Source organism: Augochlora pura, chromosome 4 (assembly GCF_028453695.1).
Source record: "Augochlora pura isolate Apur16 chromosome 4, APUR_v2.2.1, whole genome shotgun sequence".
In the NCBI taxonomy this organism is placed as follows: domain Eukaryota; kingdom Metazoa; phylum Arthropoda; class Insecta; order Hymenoptera; family Halictidae; genus Augochlora; species Augochlora pura.
The window spans coordinates 17,993,285-18,010,612 of record NC_135775.1 but is presented as its reverse complement, the minus strand read 5'-3'; the positions used below and the strand labels follow the sequence as shown (position 1 = coordinate 18,010,612).

At 34.3% G+C, this 17,328-nt stretch overlaps 1 protein-coding gene across 2 annotated transcripts in view; it reads right to left on the bottom strand.

Annotated features, from left to right (window-relative positions):
- Positions 1–17,328, bottom strand: part of Alpha-catr (alpha-catenin related) — a 157,765-nt gene that overhangs the window by 33,385 nt on the left and 107,052 nt on the right. For both annotated transcript variants that reach the window (XM_078178267.1, XM_078178266.1), the window contains exons 3-4: positions 2,276–2,553; positions 1,243–1,479 (exon numbers count right to left, since the gene is read on the bottom strand). In XM_078178267.1, coding sequence (XP_078034393.1) covers positions 1,243–1,479; positions 2,276–2,553 — 515 coding nt within the window. The remainder of the gene's footprint in view (positions 1–1,242; positions 1,480–2,275; positions 2,554–17,328) is intronic.

Genomic DNA, 17,328 nt, shown 5'->3' with positions numbered 1-17,328 from the left:
TAAAACGATGTGGTTTGTGGTATATTAGCTTCGATTATTCGCATACTCCTTTATACCTGAGAAGTATGAAAGTTTTAATGCTACTTTGTCAGTTTTAGTTCGTGTTAAAATCGGCTGTTATGTTTCAATTCTCTTTTGAATCAGAGTGATTGCTAGCTACTTAAGTTTATAGAAAGATTATAGTTTTTTATGAATGATTCAGGAGGAATTAGATCAAGTCTCACAATATTGAAAAATGAGTTCGTGCCATTTTTAAATTTGCAGCTTGAGCTCTTCTATTTTCCTTAACTTATAGTGAACATGACTGTGCAAACATTAAAATAAAATAAAGCACTAATCTTCTCGCGATTGCCATGTGAGCATATCACAAACCTAACTCACCTATCGAAATTTTCAATCTATAGAGTACGTGCATAGAAATCATAACTATATTTGTCCAATATTTCGACATCAATATTTAATGATCGAAATTTTGAATAATGTTTGACAAGACAACAAAAAAAGTGGATTCACTCGCAATCCGGAAGTGATGGGTTCCTGAGGTTATTTCAAACAATTGTTTCCTTTACAAAAATTTTCTCCAAGCCATCGTTAACAAGTTATTTACAAAAAACATTGACCAATGAAAAGGGAGCTCCGCTAGCGCTTCATGACCAAGCCAAGGGAGCAGCACTGAGCTTCAACCGCTCGTTGGCTCGATCATCTAGCGCTAGTCAATCTTGCCTCTCATTGGTCAATGTTTCTTGCGAATAACTCGTTAACGATGTTTCGGAGAAAATTTTTGTAAAGAAAAGAGTTGTTGAAAATCACCTTAGCTATTCTCCACTTTCACATTGTTAGCCATTTTCGTGACATCCTGCATAAGAGAAATGTATACTGAGTGAAATACACTCCTCTTACTACAACATTAATATTTAACAAATAACATCATCAACAATATTTCGAAGAAAAATAGATTAAGAGAATTGATCAATCTACACTCTTCTCCTACTTTATCATAAACCTCCAACAAAGAAAATCATTAACAATATTTGAAAAAAAGAACAGAACAAGTGAATTGATCAATCTATACTACGAGTATTACCCTACGTCATCGTTAATTATTAAAAACAAAGTAGTCAACAAATAATGAATCTACTTTCTTCTTCTACTTCGATATTTAGTTCCAAGAAACAAACTCTCGATTAATGATCAAGTGAAATACGGAATAAGCTGATGAAAGAATTAAATTGCTTTGCCAACCTTTGGCTGGTACTTCGGCATGTAGCGATACAAGACACCGTCTTTCACGATGAAGTGTATCATATCCATGGCTCTTCTCATCTGACAGAAAACGGTGTCTCTGTTCTCCCTGGCCGACGGACATTCTGGATGCCTCAAGTAGGTTTTGCTCGAGGTTAGCAGCATCATGGTACTCCTTTCGAGAACTTGCCGGGACGCGGCCATCTGCGCCCTTCGCCGTTCGTCTTTCAAGTCGTTCTGGAATTAGAAAGCATTGCCGCCGTTTATTTCCACTGTTACATTTAAACGTCCGAACCTCTCCGGTTGTTATTTTCCTGTGGGGTGGACCAAGGCAAATGGCGCTTTTACCGAGCATACGGGAATGCGATTACTATGCTGCCGGTCTTCGAGTAATTTCAAGGAAACACGAAAAATTCAACAGGCTGCTGTTGCAGTAAAGAGACAGGTAGCTATACTTTCGAGCAGCTTGCTACAATTTCGTGTAATTTATCTTGGAATTACTTGGCAATCAAGATCGCCGTCTCAAATGTACTGTGAATTGAGGATCTGATTTTTTAATGGACTTTCATTCTGACTGGGTAGTATATGCCTTAAGCAATATTTAAATATTGCAGCTGTTTTTATTTATACAACTGATAATGATTTGCGTACCATTTTCTCCATAGTAGCAATGATTTAATATTGCTATAATTTTTAAATAGTAATATTAAGTATATTACTAAGTAGTATATTTCTATATAGTAATATTACAAGAATAAAAAATTAGAAAATTGTAGATAAATAAAATTAATATTCTTGTTGACACAATGTAAATTGTTATCTTCTGTTAAGGCGTTTAAAAAAAATCATAATCATTTTCAATACCTAAGGTGTTAATCTCATAAGGACAGTTTCATTCACACTAGGTTGTATTACAAAAGAGTTTTATTTTTATGGAATTTATATATATATTATACTTGATTAATCGTGCTAAGTCATGTTTAATCATGTTATATACTCCAACTGAGAAAATAAAAAGATAGTTGGAACTTACTTGGCGATCACCCGTTAGATGTGCCAGATCCACCATTTCCGTCCCGAACTGGCTAAAAGCTTTTACGAATTCGGTGAAGTTCGAGACATATTCCAGCCGATCAAGGATGGTGGCCACCTTGTCTTTCGCACTGAGGAGTTGATTGACCACGACGACATCGGCCACCAGGAGGACTCTCGTCACAGAGCCCAGAAGACACCTGGCAGCTCTGATCACCGCGCTCCGATCGGCCAGGCTGTCGTCCATCATGCATTCGCATAATTTCTCGATCGCCGAGCCTGGAACATCATTATTTATCCGTCAACGATGACACATCTCGTTGAACTGTGAATTTTTGTGAAAGATAAAAATTGTCTGCCTTAACCATAGGACGCATAAAGTATTAAAAATTTAAAATTACAGACTACAAACTACAGACTATTTGTCTGGAAGTATGTACGAAAATATCTGCAGGATCGAAAATAGTTACTGTAATTTGTTTTTCCTTTTTAAGTGTTTCAAATGGAAACCCTTCTAAAAAAGGACCTCGACCTAACCCTGACCTGTATGCTAGAAACATCAGTAAGTGCACTTTGCAAGAAATACCGTAACCAACATGTCGTAATTTATTGAATTTCATAATTGAAAACTGAAAGTTGAAAAATTTTCTTACATCTTTAAAAGATTAATTACGTGTTTAATTTATTAATGAATTATTTAAGATTTAATAAATGAATTATTTATGTATATTTTACAAGTAAATACATATACATAATAAATTTATTATATACTATTATATATTATTATTTTTACATTGCATTCTTTTATACGTATATTTTATAGTCAAGTTGTATACATACAAATCTTACGAAAATTTTTATATATAATTATACCTAGAATTCTTATTATTAAATTATTTGATAATAATAAATGTTAATCTTCTTTTTTAAATACTTTGGTATATTAATGATACATAATATAAATTATACATATAACAGAATTAGATGTTACACGAAAAGTAAATTTAATAGAATCGTGTACCCCATTGATAATTCCAATAAATTGCAGTAAAATTAAACTGCAATAAATCAGAAATCAATGTATAACATTTTATAGTCGAATAGCAGCTACAAGAATTTTTCTCTTCGGTCGGTAAATTATTACTTTGGCGTCCGTAGAATGTTCGTGGTTGCCAAATCGACACAGCCAATCTGTCGACGGTGAGCGAAAGAAATTAAAAAATCAAATTCTGTAGCAACACCTTCGACTCTCTGGACCTTTGAGGTTAAACGGAACACGTTCGCAATATATTTCTATCGAATACAAAACTGCGAGTTACATTTACATACGGTTTGTATTATATGCAAAATGTCTATGTAAATCTCCGAAATGCAGGCATTAGGATATCGCTGCTTCGCCTATCTATCCCATAACCGATGCCTCGTCTCCAATGCCATCGTGCCCCGGCAATCGAATTTCCTTTCATCTTTCACTATGAATATTTATCATCTTGTGGAATTGCGTTGAACGTGTGACCAAGAATATTCAATATAGGCGGTTCGATTGTCGCGGAAATTTACGCACGACACCTCGGCACGGTACAAACCAAATTAAATTTTTCCATTGAAGCAATATCCGCGAATAGATATGCATTCTTCTCTCGGTTTCCTGCGTCTAATATATTTCGATAAAAGGTCAGTTGCTTCAGGTAAAAAAATTTATATTTTTACGAACAAAATAGTTGCTAGAATTATGTAAAATTTTCGGTTTATTATTTACTGTTGTAGTAAATAAAGAATAGCAAGAAATTCTGTACTGAATCGTGTTAATTGTCGTAGTCTTTCTAATGGGTTTTTATGAAATAGCGTAGTTACAGTAATAATATAAACGTTCTTATATTGATAATATAATATTAATGATGGAAGTATTATTATAATTACTTCATTACTGCTAATATACAATGCTAAAGCGAACGAAACATAAAACCTAGATTTCTTCTGTTTTTCGTGACTTACTCTGTATACACGTGATAGAAAATTCTTGTGTCGCAGATAGAAATATTTAAGAACAAACAGTAAAAACAGTCGCTTTTTCAATTTCAATAATTGAAAATATCGGAAAGGATTTTCTACAATGTAATTAATATTCACAGATTAAGGATATGAAAGTATTCGAATTTGTTATCGAAATTGTTTATACTAAACCGTGGAATTTTATAAAAAGCAATAATCTTCTAAGATTATTGTTTAGAACAGAGATTTGGAAAATGTATTTTTCATTCTAGTAATAGTGTATAATATTATATGAAATATTAGTAAAGAACGTTTTGCCTTAGATTTTCTAAATTCAGTGAAAAATAACAATGGTTATTGTACTACGTGTTATATACTATAAAAATTGAGTCTATAACATTGGTGATACAGTGTTTAAAGTGTGCAGAATTTTCTGTATAATCGTTGAATTGCAAATGACAACTGAAGTTCCATGTTATATGGTTCCATTAAATATACGGAATATGCAAAGTGGGTACAGGTGTTCCGCTACAATAGCGTGTCAAAACAATACCCATAAACAGCCTGTGTAGGCGACTATAACATCATGCGTCCTCCGTGGAATTCTGCTCATCCACTTACGTCGTGTGTATTTTCTTGATCGCTTCTATAAAAAGCGAAACTTCTCTGTGTCACGAAAAATATTGAACCATCAATTATATTATGGTATAATCGACTAATCTGTCATAGTATCATAATCTTCTTTCAGTTTTTTAAGCATTCCGTAAAGCTTGATGTATGAAATACGAATTGATAAAGTCTCGAAGTAAATGTTCACGTTTTACTTGAACGTAATTGTCATTTAGCGTAAGAATTAAATTTATATGCAAATAGTATCTTCACATCGTTTTCTGAAAGATAATTATTTGCTTGAAATGCAAAATTTAATGTATAATATCATTTTTAAAGAGCAGCCACTCCAAAGGATGCTGAAACTAACTATTTTCGAAAACTAAAAATTTTGAGGAAGTTTAACACTGAACTGAAACATCGTTTTTCAAATAATCAGATAACACGAACGAAGCAAATAATCCGAGAACTAGCAGTAAATTATCCTATCTTCGCACACGTATTCACATTTGCATATAGAACGCATCGTAAATTGCAAAGTTTTCATATTATGTAAGGTTATTCATATCACGAAGCGTTTCCACTATTTAAAGAGATTTCCTGCAACTCGATTGTCCTGCCTTTAATCTGCTTTGACTAACAACCAATTAATGCTGCGCGGGTCTGCACTTGTAATATTTCTTAGACTTAAATCTTCACGCTACTTTTTAGACTTCTATTATTATCGTTCGCGTGATTCTAAAGTTTAATCGTTCCAAGTTTTATCGAAGGTGTTTTCCCTTACTGCTAAACGTTTCGAAACAATTAACGGTGTCCACGTTGCAGAATTGCGGAAATTTGGATTTGCTACACGTGTCTGCCGCTTCGGTGATAAATAAAGCCCAGGCGCATATCCATACGACACCAGAATGCTATAAATCGTCTGATTTTGATCTCGGCTGGAAGTCCCGTTCCGAAAACCGCGGACGTACAACTGTTGTATATTTTAGATTCTCACCTGTCATATCATTCTCCATTGTACTACATCATTCGGTGCAGATTTACTTGTACCTTTTTTTCGCTACGCGATGTTCATTTCCAGATTCTAGGATATATTGGCGAGAAATTTATTTAATTGCTTTTATAAATAAGTAATGTAATTGCTTTTATAAATAATATGTAAATACATTTTATATTTGTAGTAAAGAAATTCACATAAAAAGGAAAGGAAATCAAAGGAAATTTACATATTGAAAGCATACAGTCATTTTCGAAATTTCAATTTATATTATTTAAAATACCCTGAGATTAAAATTTATAAAAGTATATACTATAGCTGTAGTAACTTGTTCAATATAATTTAGGTCACCGTCATGACATTCATTAGAGGGTAGCATCTGAGGAGATTCAACAATTTTAATACGAAGAAAGTAACGCTCATTAATTCTTGACAAATTTAATGAGACTCAAGGTTACAGGGTTAGTTTAACAATGGCACTCTGCTTGGATATTTCATTTACATGTAAAATTCATATTTTATGATCACATTTAATAATGAAGCATAAACGCTGAATTACTGTCTACGTCCATTTCGTTCCCTATTTTAATACAGCAAGAATGAAAATATTATACTGCAAATCTTTATGCAAAATAAAACCTATCCACATTAATTATGAGAGACAGAAATTAAATTTATATCTTCTTTTAATCATTTTAATATGCACAATGAATATGTATAATAATGACAGTAATAACTTGCAGTTTCGTTTCCACCGCAATAATTTAATTATTTACGGACTTCCAGTCCCGCATTTTCGCGGCAGTCCTCGAGCAAAATAGTTTCGCGAGCGAAATACAGTTCGAACTTCGATTCCGTACTTATTACGAAGTTCGGACCCGGTCGTACGAGTTTAGAACTTCATATGTCGTCTGTCCGTAAATTCTCGCGCTTGTCAATACCGAAAAATAAAGTTCCGAGACATCTCACACTTCTAAAAGGAAGTGAAAAGTCTTTCGCGGCGGTGGACGAAACTTTTAGGGATAGGGTATCCCAGATTTCCATATAACGGAGATCTCTCGCGACTCTTCTCGTCATTCGTGTCATTCGCCTGGTTTGAGAGCAACGCTTCTATTGTGCATATTTGCGACGGAGCGTACGTCGAAGTAAAGGACAGAAAAGTGAGAAAGTACAGTAAAACTATTTTATCCCTTTAATTGCGTTTATTTTAATTGTGTCGATGGCGGAATTCAAAATTTTGTGTTTAAGTGCATTAATCGCGTGAGTTGAACTTAATATTATATTAGTTTATTTTTAATAGGAATATTGATAATAGACTGCGCTTGTTTATACAAAATTAAAGTTGATTGTATTATTTACAATATAAAGGAGATAGGTAGACGTATACTTCGTATCAGCGATTTGAATGAGTTGGGAATATCATAACAATAGTTTTGTATAAATATTTATATATTAGTTTTATGAATTATAAATCTTTATACGAATGTACACGTACAAGATAAACAATTCTATGATATTAATACATATATAAATTATTTAGAAACAAAAATGGAAATAAGCAGACGGTTTTTTATAGTTTCAATTATGAAATTGAATATTAAAAATATAAGTGGACTGTATCAGAGTTAAACAAATATTCAAACCCGATTCAACAAAGTTTATTACACGCTTGTTGCGCGCGATCATTAATCCCTCTCGCGCTATCAGAATTTCGAGATTAATTAAGACGAGCGCCTTTACAAAAATTTCCAGCCCACTGTCCCGATAAAATTAAATTGCGCGCGATGCATTTTGTCAATTATATTGTTGAGAAAATTATGCACAGCCCGACGATTTTCGAGTGAGGCCGATAAGTATTTCCAGTAGCGTGGTTACAGAAAAAAAATCAGTGGAAGCAAAAAAAAAAGAAGAAGCTCGACAGAAATGTCACGCGAAAACGTGTGCAAGCACTCTCGCAACGAGATAAGATTTGTACCTAAGATTGGACAGGATTCAATGAGTTATCGATTAATGTCGGAATGGAAACCGAGACCCTACGGATTAATAACGTTGAGAAAGTTTAATGAAGCGTTAACAGATAGCGTTTTTGTATTCATCTATTGCGCCCCGGGTCGAGAAGCAAACGAGGTAGAAGGAGAAGATATAGCGTTGGGATTCGACTAAATCATCTTGCCCCGCCGTACCCGGTCCATTTCTTCTCACGTGATCGTATAATAAGTGTCCTATAGTCCGTAATAAACACATCATCGAGCTCCCACAGTCGCAAATATTCGCCGATATCGATGCAATTACCAGCTTCCACGCTGGCACACTTCGGCTTTCGTGCCGTTTTACCATCTCATTTCGAGTAAATATTTATCCGAGACAATTGTCCGAGTCAATACTTTCCAGTCGAACATTTTATTCGAACATTTAATTCGAATAATAATTATTCATCATTTATTATTGTTGGGGCGTCACGGTGTCGTCAGTAATAGCGACGAATTGTGACGTTATATGTGTGGATGTATTAAATGGAGGACCGGAATTAGTGGCGAAAAGTGTAAATAGTAGGAGGCTAAATATATTATATTTATAATATATTATATTTAGCCTCCTACTGGAATTCTATTCTAACTCTAATTTTCTAAAAAAAGTTGTCTCTCGAGGTAAACTGCTACCCCTCTCACGCTTTTCTAATACTCGCTGACTAGCCAAAAATCCTATGCTTAAAAATAGCCGGCTAGGTACGTCCATGTCATGAAGAATATTAGTGCTGGGCACTAACAATTATAAATTATTCCATCCACTTATTCGAATAATTCTCGATGCTTGTGTTCGTCGCAGTTTTGACGAGTTGGATATAAATAAGAAATTTTTCGAAAATTTTCTTTCGAAAAATTTCTGTAATCCTCCGTTTCGTGCGGTAGACACCGATGGTAACCTAGAATGGATGACTGGGTAACGTAATCAGTTCAGTCGCCTTGATAGCGAAACCTTATGACGCCTTATGCAGATCGAGTATCAAATACGCCATGCAATCCCCTTGACCCAATTCAACAATCGTGGTAGTGTATTGCTTTGTCCCGATTCAAAATGTCCTCCCCAAAAATCCATTCTCCTAATGCACTTGCTAAGTAAACAGACCGCTCGCCCGCGAAATCTCGTCGCTGCGGAATATTTTAACGCGAATAAACACGTAACACAGCTTTTACGGTATTCTTTTTGTGCTGGAACCATTTTTGTAATTGTTGCTTGGAGTTCCACGTAATAACTTTGAATAACAGTGCTTTACTTATGGTTGCGTCTTATTAAAAAGATCCGTGATGTTTAGAAATCAAGAATATATTTCGACTAAGTAATTTGTGTAATTAATAGGAAAATATTACTTGCATTGTTTTTTAGATTTAAAAATTAAAGTGAGAATTATTCAAATGGTGTATAGTAATTTATGCATATACAATGCTAGTTATTTAATTTATAGTTTGAAGACAATATAAAGTCATAATAAAGAAAAGCAAACGATTGCATCGATTTCCTTTTGTAAGTTAGAGAAATGCTAATTAAAATCATGTTAGTTCATACAATTTTTAGATTAGCTAGAATCAAGACACAGTATTAGATAATTGAAATATATGGGATAGAAAAATAACTATTAAATAGTAGGATAACGTAGGATAAAAAATAATTTCTTTGTTGCTGTTTGTTAGCTTAATTCGTAAACAATGAAGTATGATTTACCACAGAAAAACGTATGAACGGGATTTCGATTTTTCGTAACTCGATTACAGGGTTGAACATAGCAATCAAACCATGGATATCACACATGAATTGTGTTTTCTACTGCTTTGTGACTAGTAGGTTACGTAAAATTATGAATATATTGAATGTAAACATGCTAAGTGCACTAATATTTAACAATTGAAGTACTTTATTTAATCAAACTGAAATTCGATAAATAAGTATATACGTAAATTAATTGTACAATATTTTTGCGTCTTATCGATCCGAATAAGATTAGAAGAACATAATAGAACATCAAAGTTAATTTTCAACAAATTGTTCAGTCACCCACGTATAGTTCGCGCGACAGACAAAAGTGTTAACCTAGCTTCGCCTTAATCTCGGCGAAACCATTCACGAGGAAAATGAAATTTTAATAAATCTAGAAAATTAATGCGCATTTTCCGCGGCCCAGTAATTAAAGTGCTGAAATTCTTCTAACGATAACGCGTGCGATTAAACCAGCAAAAGCTCTCCACTTAAAGGCTTAATCAACTTTTTTCTACGTCCTCGGTACAACGAAACTATTTTCGGGGGGGTTAACGCAATTTCATTAACATGATGCTCGCGAGAAAATCCGCCGGAACGGCGAAACTGCGGCGGGGAACGTTTCGAGGTTGATTGGCCTATGGGAAGCAACGGCCGGTATGATATTTCAACCAAAGTGGAATGTGTGCGGGATGAGGCAGATCTCGAGATTATCTTAAAGCGAACCGTTTCCTCCCGATATCGGGCGTTTGTATTCGGAGGCGCTGCGTCGATCGCAATTCGCAAGATTAAACGAGAAGAACGGAGATTCGACGGAATGGTTTTCTTCCTCGAGCAATTTTCATGAATGGAAGCCAAAGAATTTGAGAAGACAATCGAAGGCAATCAACACTCGTTCGTTCGCTTTAATCTTCAAAAGGATGTTTAATGAGCTGTGAGGTTCCTTCGAGCGGAGGAGAGTTACAGTTGACATTTAGATTTGTGCGCCCGGAAATGATTTGTCTATTGTATTTATATGTATCTTCACTATTCATAGTAAAACTTTATTATACTTCATATCACTCCTTAAAATCAATTCTTCTATATTATATTATAAAGCTTAATAGAAATTCTATTAAACTTCTAATAAAATAAGACTAGATCACGTATTTGTCTTTATTTTTCAAATTTATAATATAAATTTATTATACTTTATATCATTCCCACTTAAAGACAATTCATCTAGATTTCCTTTGAAAGCTTAATAAAACCTCTAATAAAGCTTAATCTTTATTTAAGATTTATTATAACTCAAATTTTCTAATTTCTTCTTAAGAATATACTAAAATCGAAGTTTCCATTAAAAATTTTTTGAATGGATAAAACAAAAAGTACTTGTAATTAAATTTTATATTTAAAGTTAATATTATAATTAATACTTGCTGCAGACATCGCTGGAGTTCAAATTCTTCTTCCAATGACAAGTAACATCTTATTCAAACGAATTTTCATTCGACAATATCGAATAAAATTTATGATTCATTGATTCTTCTTACTTACTCATGATTCGATTAAAATTTTGTCCAATTTCGTTGTTAACATACTGATAACGTTGGCCACTTTGAAACAGTTATATCGACGTTTGAAACATTTCAAATTGAATGTTTAATGAGCCCAATAGCCGCAGAATTAACGCGATTAAATATTGAGTTCATGAATCACACTGCTAATCCTTATCGAATATTTGCTAGCCGCATAAAATGAAACGGTCATGTTGAAATTTCGCGATAACGGTAAAGACCAAGTAAATCGTTGTTGCTGCAACACAAAGATGGCATTGTATCGAGTATCCCCGAGTTTCGCATGTAAATTTGAGAGAACGGGATTACAGATATCGCACAGCACCGCAATATAGGCGCATTGCGTACAACCCAGTTCACCGATTGGTAGCTTGGTGCATTGATCCTTTATCCTGACAATGAAAGCAGATAGATCACGCCGAAATACATGGCCACTGGCTAAGACGAAACAACAATGAATCTGACATTCCGGAGGTATTACAACACGTCGTGATCCACGGTCCGCGTGCAAATATTAATAAACGTGTGCCAATTAACGTGAGCACCGGTTTCGTGTCGATAAAGCAGCGAAAATATTTCTATTTAAAATATCTCCCTGACCTTTTCATTTTTAAAGATGACCGACTATGTCGCGGAACGGCGGTAAATACTGTCTAAATACGATCTTTCGATTTCCAGAGGATAAACATTTTTATGAATGTCAAATGAATGTAGTGGATTTAATCAACTTGTATATTTGTCATATTTGAGATTCGAAAGCAAATGAGTTCTTTGATGAAGGATCGAACATCAAAATGCTTTGAATTATAACAAGTTATTATGCCAACAAAATAGTTTATGAAAATTGAAGTATAAAGAGATATGCGTAATGGATTCTGTGTTACTAAACTGTAGGAATTTATGCCAAATCAAAATTGTCAAAGATAATTATAAGAAACGTAAGTTGGATGAAATTGCGATTCTTCTTTTAATAATTTTAATCAATTGGAATTATTATAATAATTCTAATAATGCAATTTTATTCTATACATTTTTAAAAAGTCCCGCAAACTGTCAGATTCGAAAATATTTCTGAGCACGTTTACGCACTGCACAGTAATATCATCAAAGTTCCATTCCGAATGAAATTACGGAAGTAAATTGTACAAATTCTTCATTTAATGAGCCCCGATATTTAACGGGTTTCTGCGATCGCCGTAATATCTGCTCGTTTATCGAAACAAGCGATCGTTACAGGGACGCGGAAGCTAAAATAGTTGAACGTTGTGCGAACACGACTTTATAAATTCCAGCTTTCAGCGCTTTAATTGAAGACATAAAATAAATCGTACCTTTAATCGCTTCGTTCGCGCGGAGAATTATTATAGGGCATAAATTTCCCGCGAAATTCGCCGTGCGCCGTTCCGAATTACCAATTCGATAGAAATCCCGGAATTTTTCCAGCCGACACGGTACACATATCCGGCGAACTCGGTCGGACTGTATTCGTACACCTTTCAGAGGGCAATAACTATTTTAAAACCGGACTGGACGACTTAAATGTTTTGGGAACGTCGAAAACACTAGTTTATCGCGCATTTACTAAAATACATTTATTTCAATTACATTATTACTTAGAATTTTAATATACTATTACTTTTATTTTAATTATACAATTACTTGGAATGGACACGAGAATAATTTTTTATGTAATGAACATTTCGAAGATGTGTTTTGTAGATCCTGATAATTTATTTAGTCCAGTTTCAAGGAAATTGTTGCTTTTAACACGTTGAGCACCGCGCCAGTCAAATATGGGTGACACTAATTTTTTATCAATTTTGAAAATTCATTTTTATTGCAATATATTTGAACGAACTGAATTTGACCAGAATGTTTCAAATGCGAAAAAGTTCAAATAAAACTCTTTAAGATAAATATTCACTTTCTAACAACGCTTTAATAAATTCAATTGCTCCAACTGTGTGAGGATTTTGAGCCGATTGTCGGCGCGGAACGTATTGAAAGGTGCATGTATACCTTTGTCCGTCACTGTACCTATACTCTCGCGCATCAGCGGATCATGCTCCAAAAGTATTAACAATTTCCATCTGACAACGTCTCTTCCGGAATGACAACGTCTCTTCCGGTTGTTCGATTAATCCTCTGGGAACACGCGTCGCATATGTTAGAACATGAAATCCACTGCCAATCGAGTTCACGTCAGACTCGCGATACTGTTACTAAACTAAACTAGCTTGTGGAGATTCATCCTCGCTGCGAATCTGATATATATCAGACCATTGCATAAGCAATATTTTGCTTCGTCGATACCTTTGTATGTAAAATAAAGATCTTAATAGTTGTCGGTAAAAAATTTCAGATACTGTAGCAATCGATAGATTTCAGGGTAATTGCAATATAACGTTGTTTTTAGTTTTGTAGGCTTATGCAGCATGGTAATGCAAATGAGTCTATTATATTTTTCTAATTGTTTTTTTCTATGCAAATTAGAGCTTCGATATTTCATTTTAGGCGAACAAAATTGGGTTAAATCATTATTCTTCATGATTAAAATAAATGAACTATAATATTCGTTGTTTGTAACTAGTTTATTTTACAGTTTACTGAAATTGCTACGAAAATGGATAAAGAATAATTAAAATATATTAAAAATAGATATAGTATTAATCGAATTATAATTAGAAATGCAAAACTGTTTCATGAATGCACTTTTAACTGCGACGAATTTCACAGGAAAAGCGTGTCTGCGACTATCGCGCGAGTGAAATATTTGTTGATCTTTTTTTATGAACTTTATCAGAACTAATTTCGACGGATTGCAAGTTATTTCCACTCAAATTCCTCGCATTTCCACTATATTCTGTTTCCGACGGACGGATATTGAAAGCACATCGTAATATATACGAGTGAGGATGAAATCAGTCCTTGATGAAAATTATTACACGAGAAGACCATCCACTCATTCCCGTAATTGTTACAGCTTACAGCTAATTTCTACGAATTTCACGCTAGTTCCTGTCATATTTCAATATGCGAATTTTGATATTCACTTTCATTGAAACGTATTAAACTCATCAGATTATTGAGATCAAAAATATGTGGATACAACCTTGGATAATTGAATGTCAGACATAAATAATTGAATTTTGGATCTTTGAATCTTTGAATTTTTGAATAATTGAATCTTTGAATCTTTGTATAATTGAATCTTTGAATCTTTGAATCTTTGAATCCTCGAAAAATTCTTATAGCTAACAAAATCTGAGTAAAAAATTGTATCATCATCTGGTCATATAATACCCAACAAATCGTAGATTAATAAACGCAATTATAAAAGAGATAATTTAGTACAAAGTTTCAAAATATACAATTTCTTTTTAAAATTTAAAGTTACCACAAAACGATTATAAAAACTGTTCTCCACCCTAATATTCTACGAACATAACACAAGGGTGAATGGTACAGAGAAAGTTCTCCAAGTTTTGTAAATTATTCGGAAGCTCCTCGTGTCGAAACAGAATTTGTTCGACCTCCGGTTCCCCGGGAATATTCGAACGCCTCCCAAAACAATACACACAGCTGCCCTTGTTCTTGGTTGGAAACCGGCCGGGGTTAATAAATGTTTTGCACGTTGACTTGACCCGATCTTAAAAGGTAGTTGGGATAAAAATAGCAGAGTGCCATCTATCGTAAGGGTACACAGACTGTGGAAGAAGTTACTGTTCGCCAGTGATCGATGCAGTTATTAGTGGACGACGACACAGCAACCGTTTTCTTCGAGAGAAAGCCAACCATCGGAATTCCCAAATACACACACACACACACATATGTTCAACACGAGCGCATGCACACCGCGCCAGTCGACATGCTTTTCCATTAATCCCTGGCTCAAATTTCCCGATTGCAAGCGAAATGCACAAGTTCCTGTCCAAATATTGAACATCGACGAGTGTTGATTCATTTGTTAATAGCATGTCCGGCCGAATTGTTTCGCGGGATTAATGAAAATTGGCAGTAGTTTGGAACCTGCATAAATCTGACAACTAATCGCTGATTAAAACTACTCGTGCGAATTGCACTTCTAGCATGTGATTCATTAAGAAGATATTACGTAATTCTATATTGAAGACATTAAACTTGGTCTGTGAGAACATATTTGTATCCAGACTCTGTGTAAATTGTATAGTTGAACGTTGTAATACACTTTAAAGTTTGTCAACGTTTCTCAGGGTGAAAATTGACCTATTTTCTGTTTTTAGACATCGCTAGATTTTGAGTTCATTCGCGTAGTAAAGTGTGCTTCTTTAAGCTGTGAAATCGTAGATGAAGAACAGTTTATTGATTTAAAGTGTCAAGCATAATTTGGTGAAGTATTATCCTATTATCTCTTGTGCCGGTATTTCTTAGGAACGTATATGAGTTAAAGCAAATCCTGAAAAGTTATGTTATAATTAGACTGCGGATTTTATCTAATCACGACGAAAATGAATAAACGTATGAAGACCTCACATTATGTATAACTTATTAAAGTTATACATAGAAGGAAAACCTTTTCAGCCAACTTTCGTTCCTCATAATCAACTTGGATAATTTTTATTTTGCATCTATATCCACAAACTACTTAAATTTAAAAGATTGATAGTTTTCTTAGTATACAAAATTAATAGAAATTTTTAAAGTTTATGACATGTATTTAAATAACACACGTATGTCAAGATAAAATTATTATTATATATCATTAAATATCTCGAGAAAAATACCTTTCGTATGTATACAAGGTGTCCAGCGAATTTATTTCTCAAATTTCAAAAATTATAAAATAATAATTTAATAACTGGTACTTCCGCAGTATTTTATAAACTATGAATGAACAATTCGCTGTGCAAGTAAAACCAGTCTGAAAATGCAACAGTTATAAAAACTTTCTTCTTGCAAATAAACTACAGGTAACCACTTGTTGCTAAAAAAGAAGTTAGGAATCAGCAATTTCCAAAGAGTGTTTCCACGTTGTGAGCAGTTTTGCCTGGTGCAAGCTCAAGAAAAGTTCGGAGACTAGCGCGGTTAAATGTTTCCGAACTAAAAAGTTCGAATATGTGTAGCGACACTCTGAGACAGAATTTTTTAAAACGATGCACGTTATAAAAAACCTGCTTCGCGTATAAATAACGTAGAATCACTTTTAAATAATCCTCTAAAACGAGATTTAAAATATTTCAAAGCTAGAGAGTATGTAAATTGATTTATAATAATAAAGATGAGATTTAAACAAATTGTTGAATGGTGAAATTGTTGCTATAAGTCGCAAGAATCAATTTCGTAGGCGTAAAGGTGCACTTTATTGTACAGAATAGAAATACTATGAGCCAGGAGAATTACTTTATATTTTTAGATAAAATGTCTTCGAGTGCAAAGGGTTAATTCAAAATTTAGTGACCATCTAATACGAAACCGAATTGTCAATCACTGCTACATTATGTCTGCTTCTGACATATACTACAACAGAGAGCCACGATGACAGATTTTACAGAGGCATATAGAATTTTATGCGACGTCTGTTGACAGTCCCGTAAAACGCGGAACAGCCATTAAAGTACTTCAAAGCAAGATCTCGCGTAAATAGGTTTTTCGGTGTCCACCAAGAAGAACAAGGAGCGAGACACCAAGATAGCTTTATTTTCGAACTCGGTACCGACTGTTCATGGCTGTATATCGGTTGGCATTTCGCCACTCTCTCTCGGTTGCGCTCGCTTTTGCCTTACGTGCTCCCGCTTTCCTCGTCTTTGTCCGCTAAGCACGCCAAGATTACGGAACATTTGAAATCGCTTTGTGCCGCGGCAAAAAACGGTCAACAATAGCCGCTTAAACTGCGCCAATAAACAAAATATCACGAAATCCCGGCGTCGTCAACCTCGAAGATATATCGCCCTTCTTCTACGTTCAATGCTTCTTAGGCACCTCGGTCACCGAAGATCTACATTAGAGCTCCTTCCGTGTCAGCCATAATTGACTTAACTGCCTACGCTTTAATCGCCGCGATGTATTATATACAATGTAAAACAGGTGACATTTAAACCGAAACTATCTCCGCTGTTCTTAATGGTGCAATGAAATGTCTGAGCCATCAGTTCCTTGCCAGTTGTCGTT